Source organism: Apis mellifera, linkage group LG3 (genome assembly GCF_003254395.2).
Source record: "Apis mellifera strain DH4 linkage group LG3, Amel_HAv3.1, whole genome shotgun sequence".
Classification (NCBI taxonomy): Eukaryota; Metazoa; Arthropoda; class Insecta; order Hymenoptera; family Apidae; genus Apis; species Apis mellifera.
In genome coordinates, this window is record NC_037640.1 from 3547188 (window position 1) to 3566022 (window position 18835).

General features: G+C 32.1%; 1 protein-coding gene and 1 long non-coding RNA gene across 2 annotated transcripts in view; both read left to right on the forward strand.

Annotated features, from left to right (window-relative positions):
• Positions 1-5218, forward strand: part of LOC100576467 (14 kDa phosphohistidine phosphatase) — a 56347-nt gene extending 51129 nt beyond the window's left edge. The window contains exons 3-4 of the mRNA XM_003249252.4: positions 3337-3464; positions 5027-5218. Of these exons, the coding sequence (XP_003249300.1) occupies positions 3337-3464; positions 5027-5119 (221 nt within the window). The 3' untranslated portion in view covers positions 5120-5218. The remainder of the gene's footprint in view (positions 1-3336; positions 3465-5026) is intronic.
• Positions 5219-6231: 1013 nt separating this feature from the next.
• Positions 6232-7383, forward strand: LOC102653804. The gene is made up of 3 exons (XR_003304367.1): positions 6232-6325; positions 6464-6563; positions 7251-7383. It is a non-coding gene; the product is annotated as an uncharacterized LOC102653804 (long non-coding RNA).
• Positions 7384-18835: the final 11452 nt, after the last annotated feature.

Below are 18835 nucleotides of genomic sequence, written 5' to 3' on the forward strand. Positions count from 1 at the left end.
ATATTAATCTTCGACGATTCTTCTTTAATTAACAATTTCAAATTCTGATAAAAACAATTTTCTTTCCTTAATTTTTATAATCCGCTATTTCAACGAATGCTCTGATAAAAAAAATCACAATTATTTATAAAAGAAAAACACAAATTTTTCTCTTTCCCGTTGAAAGGCGTAATAATAAAGCTTGCCTATACCACGAAGAAAAGAATTCCGTTTGGAAAGGGGCAAGGGTCATCCTCCAATAGCCGTGGAACGATCTCTCGTTCTTATCTCGTTCCCTTTCTTCGAGAAAATCAAAAGATTTTTTCCTTTTTTTAACTCGTTTCTTCGACAATGGATCTCATCAATATGAATCAAATTGCGATGATCTCTGGCGGAGATCTTTCTTCCCTTGTATAACCACGTCAAAAGACAAATAAATGCCTCGTCGAGCCTTTCTCGATTCGAAATTTGTTCCACTCGTATCATTTATTCGTGGATCGTTGAAATTAAACGATTTGCGTGTTTCGTGCGAGGTCGAATTCAATTCGTATTCGGTAGAATGATTATTTGGCAAATGGATGGCGAAATAATTTATTTCGTTCTATATATATATATATGTATATTTAGTGTGTAATTTATTTATTTTCTCTTTTTTTTTCGAATTTGTCGAGTATTGGAAATTACGAACGAGAAGAAATCAAATTTTTCTTCTCAATGTGCACAGAATCACTAGTCTTTCAATTAATTTTATTGAATAACTGATTTTTAACAAAATGATTATAATTTGTTCTGTGTGAAGTAAGATTTACGTGTAATTTATATATACATATACTTTTTTCTTTAATTTATCATCAAATCCTTTTGAAGAAGAAAAGGGAAATAATTATTTTTTCAATTATGAAATGAATAAAAAAAAAAGAAATTGATATTAGAATTTGTAATTTGACAAAAATCTCATCAATCTTTCGTTTCAAATTGTTCAAACATTCGATCGAAAAAATCGATCATCGAATCGTGCAATTATTATTATTATTATTTTTTTTTTTTTATTTCCAAAATTTAAAACTCTTTCCAACGCGCCTTAACCTCTTTCTGTTCTTTTTCTTTCGCTCTTTTTCGTCTAGGAAACTCGTGGATTACCAGCGTCGCCAAACGCGTACTTTTACGTGTCACAAAGGCCGTCACAGGCACACGCCTCGATTAACCAGAATCCGACGACCTTTGCGCAGAAGAGAGAGAGAGAGAGAGAGAGAGAGAGAGAGAGAGAGAGAGAGAGAGAGAGAGAGAGAGAGAGAGCTTGCAATTCGTGGCAAATCTGAACGTTTTCGTTCCGATTGCAAAGCTTTACACCGATCGCTTTGGATCAACATTTTCGACGCTTGAACCGATGTGTTTGAATTGGTGGTTGATTGGTTTTAAAGCACGTTTATTTCCTCTCTCTCCCTCTCTCCCCTCCCCAGAATTTATTTTATCTTCGTTTGTTTATAATTTACAGGTAGATTAGGTTTTTGGAAGAGTTGAATTGTTTAACGTTTGAAATTGAGAATTAAGATGAATGGAAGAATCGAAGCTGAATTCGAAAATTCAGGGGTTTTGAGAAGCTTGATAGAATTGTTGAGTATGAGATGGAAAGTATTATTATGAATAAAAAATTTTCATCTTTATTCTATTCTAATTTAACATAACGTTTGAAGGTAAAGATAGTTCATTTTCTATTTATCAAAAATTGGTTATTGATTGAAAATTAAAGCTATAGAAATGTGAAAAGTAATTTTTTTAAATCAAGAATTTATGAGAGACTTTATGAAATTTTATTCTAGTTTTATTATATATTGTTCAAATTTGTTGGATTCTTGGAACATATTAGTGATTTCTTTTAACTGATGATACATATTTAAGAAAAAGTAGGATTAATTAAGAATTTTGTCAATGAAAAGTAGCTTATTAGCAAAAAAAAATTTTTTTAAAAAAAGAAATAACGATTTTAAATATAAATCGTATTTATAATGTTGTTTCATAACCATGCTGAAAGTGGGTACCATTTCCGATATTGCTTTTAGCATTTATAGAAATGAAATTTATTAATTTAGAGAATTGGAATTCTGGAATTGGCTTTAACATATGGTGATCATTTAAAACTTGATTTATTGCAATCTGAATTTATGAACTTTTTTGTGATTTTTTTTTTATTTTCCATATAAATTTCGGAGATAAAATCACAACCAGTTAAGCTATTTTGCTAAAATAAAATCCTCCAATTGATAATTTTTTTACTTCTATTCTATCATCATATTTCAAAATTAAAAACATAAATATATTTTATAAAAACATATATTTATCTAAAATATCTTTTTATATTATCCATTCTTTGTTATTTCTTTTCTAAATAATAAAAAATAATAATTTCATTTCTAAGTAAATTATACACCCAGTATAAAGTCTATTATTATATAAAACTACTTGTGAAAATTGTTTTTAATATTACATCTGTATATATAATCATATATACATATGTATGAATGATAAAAATTTCTTTATGTGAATGATTAAATCTTTTTAATTTTCTTATGATTCATTTAAGAGAAATTTAAAGAACAAAGGGAATCGAGAAAAGTAATTTTTCAGGCTAAATTCTTTCTTTCTTTCTTTCTTTCTTCAACGATAATCTATTAATTTCTCTATAATGAATCAGCTTCAGAAGCATACCTTACAATTATCGTTTTACGATCATGGTTCCTTTATTGATCGTTAAATATTTTATTATATGAATTCAACTGCTGTAATCCTTTCTTCAGCCAGTCATTAATAATGTTTGTGCTACGATGACGAGCGCAAATATCTGTCTTGCTTTATTAGCTTTTCTGATATTACTTGGAATCAATGATTATAAATTCAACTTATAGAAAATGGAATTTTATGCTGTAATTTCATGTTTATTTTAAATTATTATTTCAATATATTAATTATAATTCAAAGTCAATATGATAATATGCGATACGAAAAATATTATACAAAGGAAAGAATTATTTATTTAACATTAGAATTATCAAGCTCGATCAAATTGTTTTTGTTTTTGTTACCACTAAAAATGTGCATACGTTTCTGGCAAAATTATTAATATTTATTCAAGTAGAAACAATTAATGATAAATGTATCAATTTTATAATATTTTTAATTACTTGTGTATTTAATAAACATGAAATGTATTATTATGCACATTATAAATACCAATTTATAAATATGCATTTCTCAAAATAATTTGTACGTCATTCATGTTATTTTGATTCCCCAGAATATCATTTATATTAATCGACTTTGTACACATATACTTATATTTTTATATTTTTCTCATTTCAGATGACATTTTCGATGAGGCTGGGGAACAAGTGAAACCGATTTCCGGTTTGCAACTCAAATGCCTTGGAGGTGGAAGAATAGAGCATGATCCCGATAATAAAACCATTAAAGTCTTTGGATATTCTCAGGTGAATTTTAGGGATTAACGAATCTCAATGAAATATTCCTGATTTGATTGATTAACCCTTTTGAAACCATGGAAATATACACACAGAATGAATCTTTGAATAATTCATAGATACATTTGTTTTATGAAAAAAATGTTTTACATAAATTTTATGTTGTTTGGAAAAGGAAATATAATTTTATGTCATTCATTTTTTTGCAAGTGGATATTTAAGAAGACATGTAAAGACATTAAATTTTTTTTTTCTTTTGATGAAATGTGAAGCTAAAAAGAAAAAACTATTAAGTCTCTTGAGGTAAAGAGTTATTGATTTTTTGATTTTAATTAATTTTATAATATTTTTATGATCAACTTTGTGACTGATAAGGCGATATATCTGAAACTTTCACAAGAATTGTTGATTGTAAGTTGTTTATTGAAACGTAAAATCCATTCAAAATGAAAATGAATTTAATTGAACGTGCCATTTTGAAAATCAAGTTCGACATATTATGTTCAATTTGTTTTAAAGAAAACGTTTCAAAAAATTAACAAATTATTAAAGAACGATTTTCTCTCCATATATATTTATGTTCCATCCGGGACATGGTGCTATTAACTTAATGCATGCTATGATTTCACTTTTAACACGATTTATATTGGCACGCATACGTAATATCTGTCGTCTACTTTCGTTCATTCTCGTTTGTTTAATCTCAATTAATTATAATTTCGAAAAGCAAAAAGTCGTTGATCTGATGGATGGAATTTTATCATCGCGCAAAAACTTTGATTTTTTAATTATACGTCGAAATTTTCCATGGAGCTTCATTGTTAACATGAATGAATTTATTTTATCAATGTTTCGATGTAAGATTTTGATAAATCGAAAGAAACTCAAAACTTCCTCGTTCAAGGGTCCGATCCTCGAGTGAATGATCGAGATAAAATGAAAATAAAAATCGTGAGATAAAATCGGATTGAAATCGTGTTTGTGGGGCAAACTTGGCCTATCAATGATCGTCTATAAAACGAGGGTTCTCGATTTTAGGCGATTGTAATTATTCTACTTTCGAGGCTGGAAGGTAGGGACGCGATAAGATCAACGAAATTCGCATAAAAGCTTATCGCATCGATACCAGTTAGAGATTACCACGATATTCCATGGATCGAACAAGGTTTATTAGTAGGGGTTGTAGAAAAATGCCCTTTCTTCTGAATCTAAATAGGGAATCTTGAGGGAAAGTAATTTTATGTTAATAACTCAAACCTTCGACATTGTTTTCTTTGATTTCAGAAAAATTTTTTAAAAAGAGAAAGTGACAAATTTTTATTACTAAATAAAAAAATATCATAATGTCTGGATATTAATGTAAGAGTTAAGGGTGTTTGAAATGTATTGGCACCTGTATTTTTTTTCTTTTATTGGAATCTATGAAGCAGAATCAACAATTTGCAAGTTAATCTTTCTTTGTATGTCTTGTGGACTTTATAAATTGAAAAGATTTCAATACAATAATAAGAGAAACGATTCTTTATAATTCAATTAATAATATTGTTTATTAATATATTTTTTATTTTCAGGGCTTTGGGAAAGCAGATCACGAGGTATCCGTTAATATACTGAAAAAATATTATCCTGATTATTCAATCACATGGTCAGATGATGGATATTAATTGACAAGATGAAGAACGTTTCTTCTTACTCAGCACAAGATGGGATATATTTGAATACATTAAATATGTGGTTTAATAAAGAGTTTGTTATATTGTTAAGTTGTGTATTTTTAAATATGAAAATTAGAAATATGATCTAATGCGATTTCAAATCATTTTGATTACATGTGACATAATATATGATTTATTCGTTTGAATATTGATAATATTAATTGTGTAAATATATAATTAATTCTAATTAATTTAATTTATGTATTTAATTTTGTGTATTTAATTAAATCGATATAAACATGGAAATCGTGTCTTGTTTTCAAATTTAAATGATTTATAATAAATACAAAATGCAAAAATATAGTGTCTCTACACAAGATAAAAGATAAATATATATATATGTGTAAAAAGATAAATATATATATAACATACAGTAATATGAATTATTATCACGAGACTAGATATATTATAATATATTATAATATAATATAAAATAAATTCAATGTATTTTTCCATGTTTTTAGATCTCTAATCATTTTAGTTTCAATCTCAATTAAATTTACTAATTCAGCCCAAAATAAGATGTTAGAAATGATTGATGAGAATTGAACTGAATTTGAATATATAAAATTACAAATAGAAGTGAAAAGAGAAGAAATAAAACAAATATTATGTTACATTTTTACATACAATATGATTTACTGAATTTTATATATGAGAAGTATAGACAAGGAGAGCAAATATTAAAAAAGGATAGAGATAGAGTAAAAATTGAGAATCAGCGCCATCTCTTGAGTGGCGTAAATGAAACTAAATAGATAAAGAGAGTAAATAACAAGACAAGGATAGAGATTATAAAATAAGAATTGACCTTTGGCGCCATCTCTTGAGTATTTTTAAAAAGTATGTATGTTCAAAAGATGATAATGGTTTGGATAACTTTTATATTAAATTAATTATAATAATCTATTTTTATTTCATATTTTTAATCGGAATATTTTTGTAACTTTGATTTATAAAAATTTACAAATATACAATTGAAATATAATATATTATGTTTTAATTTTCGCGCGGCTGAAGTGAATAGAGAACCATATTTCTCTAGCCAATCAGAAAGTCGCTAAGATTTAGTAGCGAAACGAATCAGCGCGCAGCATAGTGCGCATGAGTCTACAGTTGAAAAGCGTGGTGACAGGTCGTGTTTCGCCGGCAGAGGTACGTAATTACGTTCAATTTTTATTAATACACTATTATATTGTGATTATTATGTTTAATTATGCATTATTAAGCTATATCTAATCAATATGTGTTCGTTTAATCATTATTATATCAGAATTGAATATCTTTGTACAGATTATCGTTTGATTGAAGCTTCGATGGCGGGATGGCTTTGAAAGTTTTTGCACACATCATTAAAATTAAGAAATAATCCAACGATTTTCATGCAGATATGGTAAGATTTTATTTATTTTATTATTTATCATATAGTTATCGTAGATTTCTTTAGTCTTTTTATTCACAAAGGTGGAAATAGGTAGTTCGTTATAATCTATTCACACATACATATTCCATATACATATATATCTCCCATATATTTATTTCCTAAATGCGTCTATTCGTCGTACGTTCAACTCGTGTGTTATTTCTGTATTTGTTTTGATTTTACGGTTAGTGCCTCAAGGCTGAAAACATTTCTTATTCAGCCTTTCCAGGAAATTGACGGTCGCGTTAATGCCACGCTCGACACGTTTCGACTTGTGTACATCGAATTGTGTATATCCCCTCTCCATTTGTAACTCGATACATCGGTGTCATTTTATTGTCGAAATTCGTGACGATTAGATGCTTTGTGTGTGGTGCGTAATATAACTATTCTATAATATTTATTTAGTTGTTATTCTTATTTTTTATACTATTATTATTTTCTTATTACGTATTTTACATTTGATTATTCATTAAATATTATTATAATTGTTTAAGAAATACGTTTTTTCGTGTATTTAATCATTAGTTAATTTATGATCAAATATAATCAAATATTTCGTATTATTAGCTTTAAAAATAAGATTTGAACTATTAGGTTATTATTTTATTTTATGATATTATACATTTATTGTAAAGATTTGGTTTTTTTGTGCAGATAAATAGCTGATTGCTGTAATTAGTTTAGGCGGGAAAGAGGATTTCAATATGGACGCCATGATGACAGAAAAGTAGATTCTCTCAATATGTAAGTACTTTAATGATTCCTTTTTATTGAATTATTAGTTATATAATTTTCATTTACAATTTGTTACGTATTATTCGTAAATTATCTTAAAAATTTTTTGAATATTTTTAACACGATGTGAATAAAATATTATTAACTCTAATAATGAAAATTTATAACATAATTTTATTAAAAATAACAAATATTCGATAGAAAAATAAAATAAAATATGAAAATATATTTCGTGGTGATAGGTAATATTTTAGTTTCAGTTTCTAAAATTAGGAATTTTTTATTTTTTACAAATTTTTATTTTTTAATTTTATACGCGTATTTAGATCATAGCTTGTTAGATGGCGTTAGATGTTTTTTAAGGTTAAGAACAAGTAACACAAAATTCCATTAGATGTCACGACTATTCTATTTCTCGTCTCGATTCTTTTCCCATTTATGGTAATAGTAGAAATAATGATTATCGTTTTTTTTTTTAATAAAACAAATAATCGGTAATTCAGATTCGTGATTCGAATTATATTATCCGTTGAATAATTGCAATGATAATAGATAATAATTATTAATAATTATTAAAATTAGATTTTAGAAAAAGTTATTAAAAACGTCTTTATATTTTCTTTTGTGTATATGTATATATATAATGAATTCACTTGAATTTTTAACTAAGTGAATTCATTAATCTTTATATTTTGAATGTCGAGAAATAATTAAAAAACGTATTGGTATTATAACATCATTTTTATTAGATTTAAATTGAAATTGATTATAAATTATGGTGATGAATACTAGGACTAGGACAAATGGTTCTCGCTGCTCTGCTCTGTATACTCAATTTTTATATTGCGTATAGTTGGTGAAGGATAAACATGATCATCTGTAATTCTTTCCTGTTTTTTTTTTTTTTTCTCTTTCAAGATACACACATGCATATCACGCGTGTTATCTTACCGCTTTCTTCATTCGTATCTTTTTTTTTTATTTTATTAAATGCATATGCGTCTCATTTTCATTTTCCCGTTTTTCCTTTCTGTGTATTTCGTAACACAATTGTAATAATGCCTGCTTGATGAATACATCAAATTCCAGCATATTCACACACGTATAAGAAATGCAGTACGAGAAATATTTTTCATTTATCATTCGAAAAACGTAATATTCGAAATTCTTACGCGTAGATTTACGTAGATTTTATACAAAAATCGGCATTATTTAATAACGATGTCTCGTAGAAAATAAAATAAATAAGAAAATGGAAAAGTTACGTTCGAATTATCGCGGCGAATTGATATTGCTGCTCGTACATGTATGCGCATATGCACTGCGCAAATACGTGTCACGTGATCAATCGTTCGGTTGCACAAAATCTTCGTTCGCTGCATTTCTTATACTTTTGAATCGCTCGAGCTTGACGTATCATTTAAATCGGTAATGCTATCGGACAAGAAACAAATAAATTCTGTGGACAGTGCTCCCCAGCGGTACCTTCAATCCCTTCAATATATTTACGAATCGAAAAAGGATTTGCCCCTTCTCTAATTGTAAGTTGCCAGCAACTCTTTAATACCAGCGCTAGAGCTCTGCCCACGGTACAACGTCCGTGATAGTTCTAAAAAGTAGCCCGTTACGAGCAACTTCAAAGACTCGACCGGTTTCTTGTAAATACTCGAAACGCCTTGGTAGTCAGTTCAAAGAGAGATAAAAATCCTTTTAATCCTGACTGAAAGCAGGAGAATTGTTTCGGGCGATAGAATTTCGGTTGCGAGACACGGTCAATAAAGAAAACGCGACGTTAATCGTTGATAGATAATTCGTCTGTCTCGCGATGCGGCTCGAGAAATAATACAATGATCTCGCTTTAATTTTAATCACTCTTTATTATTCGTTTCAAAGAATAAAGTGATGGGTGATTGGGTGGTAGTAGCTTTATTTAAATAAGTGAATAATTTAAAAAAAAAGAAAAAGAAAAAAGGAAATTATTGCTTAGAAATTCGCAAGTGTAATATTTTAATAATTCGGAATAAAAGTAAATGCATCGCGAAGCAGAAGAATAACAATAAAATACAATAATCATCCGTATAAACGCGCATAAACGCTTGGTAAAAAAAAAAAAAAAAAAGAAAATCAACGAAGAGTCTCTCTACACCGAATCGCCATCGTTTTTACTGACTCTGCGTCGCCGACATGGCAGTGATTACAGCGATAGATCGAAAGTCGATTGTTTCGCGACTATACGAGCTCAAGCTTAGCGCGTCCCCCCGCGGGCGTTGTTTCACGCCACGGGAGACATTCCAACTAGTAATTGAGACTAATGAACCGTCCTCCTCGTCGACACTCAACGTCGACCGATTAAACGCGAACTCGATTCTCGAATGAAGAGGATCGAACCGCTTTAACAGTCACACGTTCCGCCACAAAGATCCGATTTCCGATTTATTCGTTCCAATTCCAGCGCGATAAACGCGTACGTAGAGATAGCATTCAATTGGTCGAATCGAAACGAATTCGATACATCGAGATCGAAGTGGGTGGGCCTTACGCTCGAATTGGAACGCGGTTTCGCTTACACGTGTGCTATCTATTTTTACTCAAAGCGAATTTACCGAAGAAAACATTTGCGCCACGTGCCGTTTTAACACGATTCTCCCCATTTTAATCTTAATCTCCGCTCAAAATTTCCCGATCGAATCGTGGCCACAAATTGCGAATCGAGATGTGACAGGCGTATCCGGTACGCGTTTTTCCGGTTCGCATAGCTGGACAGTGTGCACAGAAAATGAAACGAACACGACGACGTGAACAAAGAGCACAAGAACGAAGACTTGAAACGCGTCATTATATTTCGATCGAAATATAACTCGCATATAATCGCGTGTATACGTGCGAAAGAAAGCATTGCATCATTGCAAAAGTCGCCATCGCGCCATAGTCGCGTTTATCGACTGAAGTTGGCTGCTCTCGCTGACTTCGATTCCTCGCCGGTTCGATTTGTGTATCGATATCGAGCGCGCATTTCGAACGCGAAATTCATTTCGCATCGATTTTTCTTATTGCAAAGTTAAAACGCTTATGTATATTTCAATCGTTTATTCGTTCTTTGCATCTAACGAACCAATCGAGCGCGTTGCAAATGGCGCCAACAAACGTGGAATTACGTTTCCATTGCAATAACGGCCTTTGCAATTTTACAATTTTTTCTTTTCTCAGAAGATAATAATACCGCATCCCCGTATCGGTGTACGTATCCGATATACGTGTGTATCGTGTATTTATACATATACATACATACATATATATGCATATATATATATATATATATATATATATATATATATATATATATATATATATGTATATGTATATATATGTGTGTATCACATTGCTATTCAACAATTTGCACAGCACAGCCAGCGACGCCATCTATTTATGTACATTCTTGTCCATATTTTGATCCGGCACCACATTGTCGATATTTAATTAATTTTTTTTTTTTTTTTCTTTTCTTTTCTTTTTTCTAACACCACTTTTTAACACCAGTTCGAGGAAGAACTACGTTACGATAAATTCTCTCGCTCTCTCTCTCTCTCTTTCTCTCTCTCTCGATCAACAACTTTCACGACAATCTTCTCGCTTATTTCTTTTTTTTGTCTTCACCCTTTCTTTTAACGATTATTATATAATAAATTACAAAGCGAACATCTCGAGTATGCAACAGCGCGTTTTAGTCACTAATAAATGTTATGATGGCCGTGCACAATCTGAGCTTGTATAATTATTATACAATGCAACAGTAACAAACGAATAGCTCTTTAAAAATCCGAACTTTAACAAATTTTTCTATTAAAATTTTCCTCTCGAAACAATTTCTCTCTTTCTCTCTATCTATCTATCTATCTCTCTCTCTCTCTCTCTCTCTTTATTTTTTTTTCTTTTTATTTTGTTATTAAAACTGACCATTGCAGCAGCATTGCACGACGATGGCCATCACTGGATTCGCGAAGGGAATCCTTAACAATATAATCATTCGTCGAATAAATAAAAAATTGTTGTCCAATTATTATTATATCTACAACAATTTATTTAAATTATTTCAATTAATAATTATTTGTACAAGATCAAATTGTGCTCGGTAGAATGGTAACATTTGCTTTGAGCAAAAGGCCGTTCGCGTTCTTGAATTTAAACCAGATATTCTCTCTGGCTTGCCGATCGCGAAGACGATTCCTTTCTCGAATTTTATTTTATTTGTTGTAAATTCAAGAAAGCGTACGAACGTTTTCAAAGTTTTTTTCGAAGCTGCACAGTCTCTCGTCGTAATATGAACTGTGCTTGAAGAGCATCGGTAACATTCATGGGCCCAAAGTTCGCTACAAGCTTCTTCTACAGACACGTGCGAGTGTTTTCGCACATTCGCAGCCTTGTTGATTCGTCAAATCGAACAACACAAATGATTTCAAATATTATCGGTCAGATTCGACTTTTCTCCGTAAATTTGTGATATTACGAAAAAGAATAAATTCGAATACGGGAATAAAAATTAAATAGAGCGAATATTTCTAATAATACAGGGGGAACAATTGAAAAGAAAGTGTCTCTTATAACTTTTCTTTACATTTCTTTACATCGATGAAAGAATTCTTAAATTAATACAAGATCGATCGAGACGAAACGGATTGAACTAAAAATAAAACGAACGTGTTTCTATTTATATATATATATATATATATATATAAATATAATATATATATATTATTATATATATATAAAGAAGAAAATAAAATCCATTGATGAATTAGTCGAAAAGAATTAAAACTAGATTTATTTACAAATTAAATAAATCGAGAAACTTTTGTATCTACATAACAAGCTTCAAAGAAAGATTCGATTAATATTAACCAATTATCACAAATACATGATGATGTAAGATTGCCCGCGATAGTGTTTTCTGCGATGCGCAACGTCAAAAAAAAAAAAAAAGAAAAAAGAAATCTTGCAAAAATAGTTACTCGATTTACTTAAGGAGGAGAAAGACAGAGAATGTAGGAAGAAATTCTAACGCTAATCGAAATCGATTTATTCGATTCAACTGTCGATATATCGCATACGCTCGCACGCGGTCACGCAACTCTCACCGAGCGCACACGCACACGCACACGCCTCGAAATAACGGGTGAGGGGGGCGGGAAGGGAAATATGAAGGGCGATAACAGGATATTCGGTGCTTCTTCTCACGCCCTCAATGGGCATCAGAGATCATCGATAATTTAGATCGACGTCTCCATTATTTATATTAAACTCTCGTAAAACTTTTTATCTTCAAAGGGAACAATTTTCGAGTCGATTCCTCGAAATTTCGAATTTCTTTTTTTTTTATTTTTTTTATTTTTTTTTTTTTTTTTCAATCGATTTAATTTAGAGGAGACGCTCGTAAAATCGAGGATTTTTCTTTCGTTTATCAAAGATGGCGTGACACGCATAAGGTGTAGTCCTCGTCGTAAGGGAAGAAGAGATATTTATAAATTCGAAAGGAGACGTTGATTTTATTTCTTCTCCCCGAAAGATGAGAATCAAAGATCGTGCAAAGATCCCTTCCACGAAATCTTGAAATCCTTCTAGAAAAATGAAAAACAATGTGGAAGAAATCGTTATACGTATAATTTCAATAAACCCGCCACACGGTCGGCCATCTTGAATAAGGGGGCGAAACGACGTCGGTTCTTCGAATCGAATTTTTTTCGCGATCGTTCGATTCGCAAGAAAGGAATTTTGTTCAATGCGAAGCATCGTTTTTTTTTCTTTTTTTTTTTTTTTTAATATCCATTCTCGAATCTTTCTTTCTTCAATTGAGATCAATCTTCGGCAACGAGAAGAAATCGCATTTGCGACGAAGAAGCGGATATGAAGGAAGAAAGAAGGCGATTTCTTTTTACAATATTGAAAGGAATTGCCAAGAAATTTCTAAGAGAACAATAATATCGAGAGAAATTCGTGAGGAAGAGAAGGAGGGGGGGAGGGGGGATGACGAGCAAGAGATAAGAAAAACGAAAGAAACCGGCGTTAAACGATTATTGATAATGATCTCGCGACGATGAGGATCGATAAAGGACCGTGAGAACGACGATGCTGACGATAATAATATTATTAATAATAATGCGATATGATATAATAATAATTATAATAATAATATTAATAATTAATAATAATAGTTCTTATAGTCTATTATCAATTACGATTATTTAACGATTATCCGTAAAATCAAAATCCATGTAACTCTTTCTCTTTTTCTCACTCATTCTCTCACTCACTCATTCATTCATTTATTCACTCTGTCTCTTTCTTTCCATATATATATATAAAACGATCTTTAATTTCCTCCTAAAATTGAGGCGCGGAGGGGGGTGAAAGGAATATTATAGGTATAGGTCTATCCTTTGATCGGGATAACAGGTATAATACTATCAATTAATTAATATCATCTCATAGTAATAATAATAATAATGATAATAAAAATAATAAGAATAATAATAATAATAATTGTAATAATGATAGGGTATAATGGTGTTAGTGTACATATATACTACATATATAATAATATATATATATGTATATATCCCGTACGATTTCACGATGCTATGTACAATTCGCAGTCTCGAAATATTTTTTTCTTTTCTTTTCTTTTCTTTTTTTTTCCCCTCACGAAGATTGATAGATCGAATGAATGACGATGCAACAAGAGTGAGTATGTCTATGCGGTATACGTATGTGTATAATATGTACATGCGTGCATGGATGTACTGCTCTAATGTGCATAAAGTGATAATCAATGTGCGAACGATTGACATTATAGCGCGTGTTCGTCGTGTGCTCTTCATTCGCATGTGTATGTGTGTGTGTATATATAGCGCATATACATATACAAACATATGTATATACTTATATATACGGATATAATATGCATATATATATATATATATATATATATATATATATAAAGTTATATAACATAACTTCTTTTTTATTTCACGATTGATTTCTTTCTTTCTTTCTCTTCTTCTTTAGCACACATTCATATTCGATTATTATTTGTAATTTTTCATTCCGTTTATTTATTATCTCTGTTATTCTTTTCTCTCTCTCTCTTTGCTTTTATAATAATAATTTGGGGATCCACGGCGGCATTAATTAGTGGAACACTTTTTGGCATTTTTTATTTTTTTTTTTTATATTTTTTGTTAGTCCCACGGTGCTTGCTCCTCCTCTCTCTCACACACACACATACACATTCACACACACATACATTCTTTTCACTCATAAATAGTTCAATTTCTTCTCCTCGATAAGAAACGCATCCTCTTTCGCTCTCCTCCTTTCCTCCAATGCTCCTGTGTGTTTATACATGCATTTCATCCCTCTCTTTTCGCGTTGCTGTTGTCACTGGCATATTGTACGCGCGAATGATGTTCATAGACGCATCTTCTCCCTAGTTTTTCTCTCTATTTTTTTTTTTTTTTTTAATTTCTCCCTTCTCTCTTTTCCTTCCTTCCCTTTGCTGTTTGTCGAGATCCCCGTGTCGTACACGAGCAATAGAAGTGCTTCTAAAAGTTAAAAAACGTCGATCAGAGGTAGGTGCATCGAAGCAGGGGGTTGAAACAACGATTCCGTTCGTCGAAACATTCGGCTCGAAGGATAACATATTATATATAGGACACGTTATTTATTATAACACGTGCCTTCTTCTTAATTCACACCTAAAGCACTACGTTACACTGTCTCTAATCACATCCTCCACGTCCACCTGTGTGCCTCTCCCTCTTTAATCCAAATAAATCTTTTCCTTTTTTTTTGGAAACACGCGTTTAAAAAGTTTAGAAAATTTGAAAGAAATTCGTATCGTGTGTCGAACCATTCCCAAATACAAATAAACGCCTCGCTCCAGACAACGCTTTCAATCCTTCCTTTTCGCCGTTTCACCCTCCACTCGTCAGTCTCTTCATCTTCTTATTTTCTTTTTTTTTTTCGAGTTCTCCCTTCCATCCTTTCCTTCCTTTCTCTCCAAATCTATATCTCTTCCCTCCGGCTCGCTCCCCTCTCTCGTATGTCTCGTAAACGTACGTGTATATACGCGTGTAAAACGTGCCTGTGCGTGCGGGGTGTACACGCGTTATTCGCATCCCTTGAACTCGACTTGGCACAAACAACAGAGTCTTTGTAAAAAAAAAGGCACTATTTTTGTAAAGCGAAACATTCACGCGTTATATCACGTCTCGTCGCCCTCAAGATCTCCATCCCTCCCTCCAACCCCCTGTTTTTTCTTCCGCGAGACGCGTGGAAAAGGGGAGACGCCGTCTCTCTGTTGCGAAATCAGCTCGAGAATACGTTGGATGTATTATCCTCCTTTCGTTTTAATATTTTTCTTCGTACTTCTTTTTTTTTTTTTTTGTAGATATATCTCTTGTGCGTGCTTTCGTCGATTCGTGAGGAATTATTGGAATACAAGAATACAATGAGAATTGGTAATAAGATTGATCTTTGTTGAAGATGAAAATTTTCTTCATCTTCGATTGGCAATTGAATTTAATTTTCTGGTTTAATTATCGAAACGAACGATTATATAACGATTTCTCAAAAAGTATTCTTCTCTCTTCTTCCTCGACGTGGATGAAAGTTAATTACCGCGCATCTAAAAATCCTCTCCCCTTTTCGAAATTCCACTCCCTTCCATTCCGTATCCGTCATCGACCATTCCATTCACTCGTGATCTCGAAGAAGAAGCCAGGGCTAGGAGAAACGTGAAAAATATCGTCGGGAGAGAGTTTGGCTATGTTAATTCTATTACGAAACCCTCGATGTCTCGAGGGAGATGATGTTAGTTATTCCACCCTTTCTTGATTAAAATATCCTCTCCAATTTTTCTTTTTTCTTTTTTTCAAATTTCTACTCGTCCTTTAACGAAAAGTCGAGAAAGTCAGTCGTCTCGTAAATACAATAAATTCGTGATAGATTTTCTTCGACTCTGTTGCGTCGTTCGACGAGAAAAACGCGAACGAACAAGATGAAGTAGTAAAGATATTTCATTTATAAATTATTTTCGAAATTTTCCTGATGGATGGAATATTTTATTAAGAAGAAAGGGGGGGCAAGTGTCATCGGGGTATATTCAAGATAATTACACGGTCGGTAGAGGGTCTTGCTATAGAGGGTGCAAAAACGCGAGATTCTAAATACGAAAAAAACCTTACCCCCCTCGTAGGCGGTATTGGTGGTTGGTTCACATTCAACATCGTAGTATAAAAAACAGTTTTTCTCTCAGTCTTATTGTAGTTCTTTTTTTTTCTTTTTTTTTTTTTTCTTTAGTGCAAAAAGCATTAGCGCGTGTATATAATTCCCCGAACCCGAGGATCGAACTAGACGTTGTAGATCGTCTAACGAGTTGTTTTTTTTACGAGAAATCGACGATCGGTTTATCGTTTCCCTTCCAAAGATGTATAGATATTATAAAAAGTGTCGGCCCTCTCCTCCGCGTCTCTTCCTCCTCTCGGATTCAAAATGGATTATAAATATTAGAAGGAATGTGAGTGTAAGTATCAAGAATTTCGTTCTCGATGATTCTGAAAGACTAATTTGTGTATCTCTTTCGACACGACAGTTTTTTTTTTTATTATTAACAGTCTAGGAAAATCGTGGAAAAAACGACGATTCGCGGGAGAATTATTATTTATTTTCGGTTTTAATTATTCACAAAAAGACACCACCCTTTCTACGATATTTTTTTTTAAAAAGATCGTTCGTCGTGAATTGCGTTGAAAAAGTTAATATCAGAAAAAAATCGAACAAACAACTCATTTCCACGGACAATTGACGATCTTGAATCATCTAATTAAGTTGAGTGAGAATTTTCGTTTCGATATTTGATCCATGGTTTAAATTAAATTAATTAGAATCGATCGATCTGTTAGGTAAGAAAGATATCCAGGCTTAAGGTTTATTCACAAGTAAAATTTTCGCGAGAACGGTGTCTTTTTCCAAATGTACATCTCCGCGTCGATCGTCGAACAAGTATTTCGCTTTTCCACCGCAAAAAGGGGTTACTTTGTTGTAAACGTATACAAATTTCGGGGCGCTGTGTATCTATGTGTGTGTATATATATATATAATACGAGTATCAAAATTTTGAAAACGTTCCTCTCCCTTCCTCTCCCCTATATCCCCTCCACTGTATCTTGTTCTTCGCCGGAATCGAAGGCGAAAGAAAGAGAAAAACGAGGAAACGGTAGAAAGTACTGTACACTCTCCATCTTATTCCTCTTTCTTCGCCCACATTCTGGGTGATCTCTCGCGATCTCTCTCTCTCTCCATCACGTCCTAGAATAACCCGTCCGCGAAAGAGTCGTTTTACTACTGACCGAAGTAGAGAAAGCAGTCGTCGGTAACGGACGATCGAGTAAACGGTCAAATGGAACGGAATAGAAAAGAACGTTTGTCGAGATCGGGCGAGAAAGGAAATCATCTTCTCTCCGAGGAAAAGGTTTTTCTTTTCTCTTCAAACAGGCGGAAGAGAAAACGGCGTGTCCCGTTTTATTCGCTCGCTCGCTCGCTCGCTCGGTAACAATGGCGAGTAAAAAGTCGAGGACGATTCACGAGGATGCGAGGGAAAAAGTGTTTTTCTTGCGATCAATTTTCCCTCGAAGATTTTCCTTTTTTTTTTTTTTTTTTGCTTTAGTTTCCTTCTTTCCAACATTTGTTACGATTGCCGAGCGATTTTTATATATATATATATGTAGCTTCTTGAAGAATAAAGACGCGAATGAACGCAGAAATCGGTTGTAACGGAGAAGTTTCAATGAATCTTATTTCATATATATATATATATATATTTGCGCGGAATTATTGTATATAATTTATTGCATCATTGATATCGATTTAATGTATAGATATATCTAGAAAGACGTTTTATTACAAAAAAATTACATTAGATTCTCTGAATCGAGAGAAATACAATTTTCCAACACAATTTGTATCTTGATTCTACAAGATTATATTGGAGTGTATCATTGCTCGCTTACGTGCACGATGATATCGAGATATATTTTTTTTTTCTTTTCTCATCTGTCTCGAATAATTGGAAAAATAAATGTCAGAGGGACACCTTCTTTTCCCCTCGAGAAGGTTTCTTTCCGTTTAGAAAAGGCTAACTAACCGGATACAGAGTGATGGATGAAATTGAAGATAAATTCTCGGTCGGTAAAATCGTAATGAACAATGATAAAAAGCGTTGGGAAAGAAGAAAACCGTGGGTACGACCGCGCAAAAAAAAAAAAAAACTAGGGAATCGTTCTGGTGAACGACTTTCGAACGGATCCTTCCACTCTTTTCCTAACCGGTGTGCGGCGCTCTTCCTTTCTCTCTTTTTCCTCGCACTCTCTCCACAGCTTTCTCGACACTTTTACACCTTCATTCTCTCCCCCTCTTTCACTCTCATTCTCCCCCTTATAATACTCTCCCTT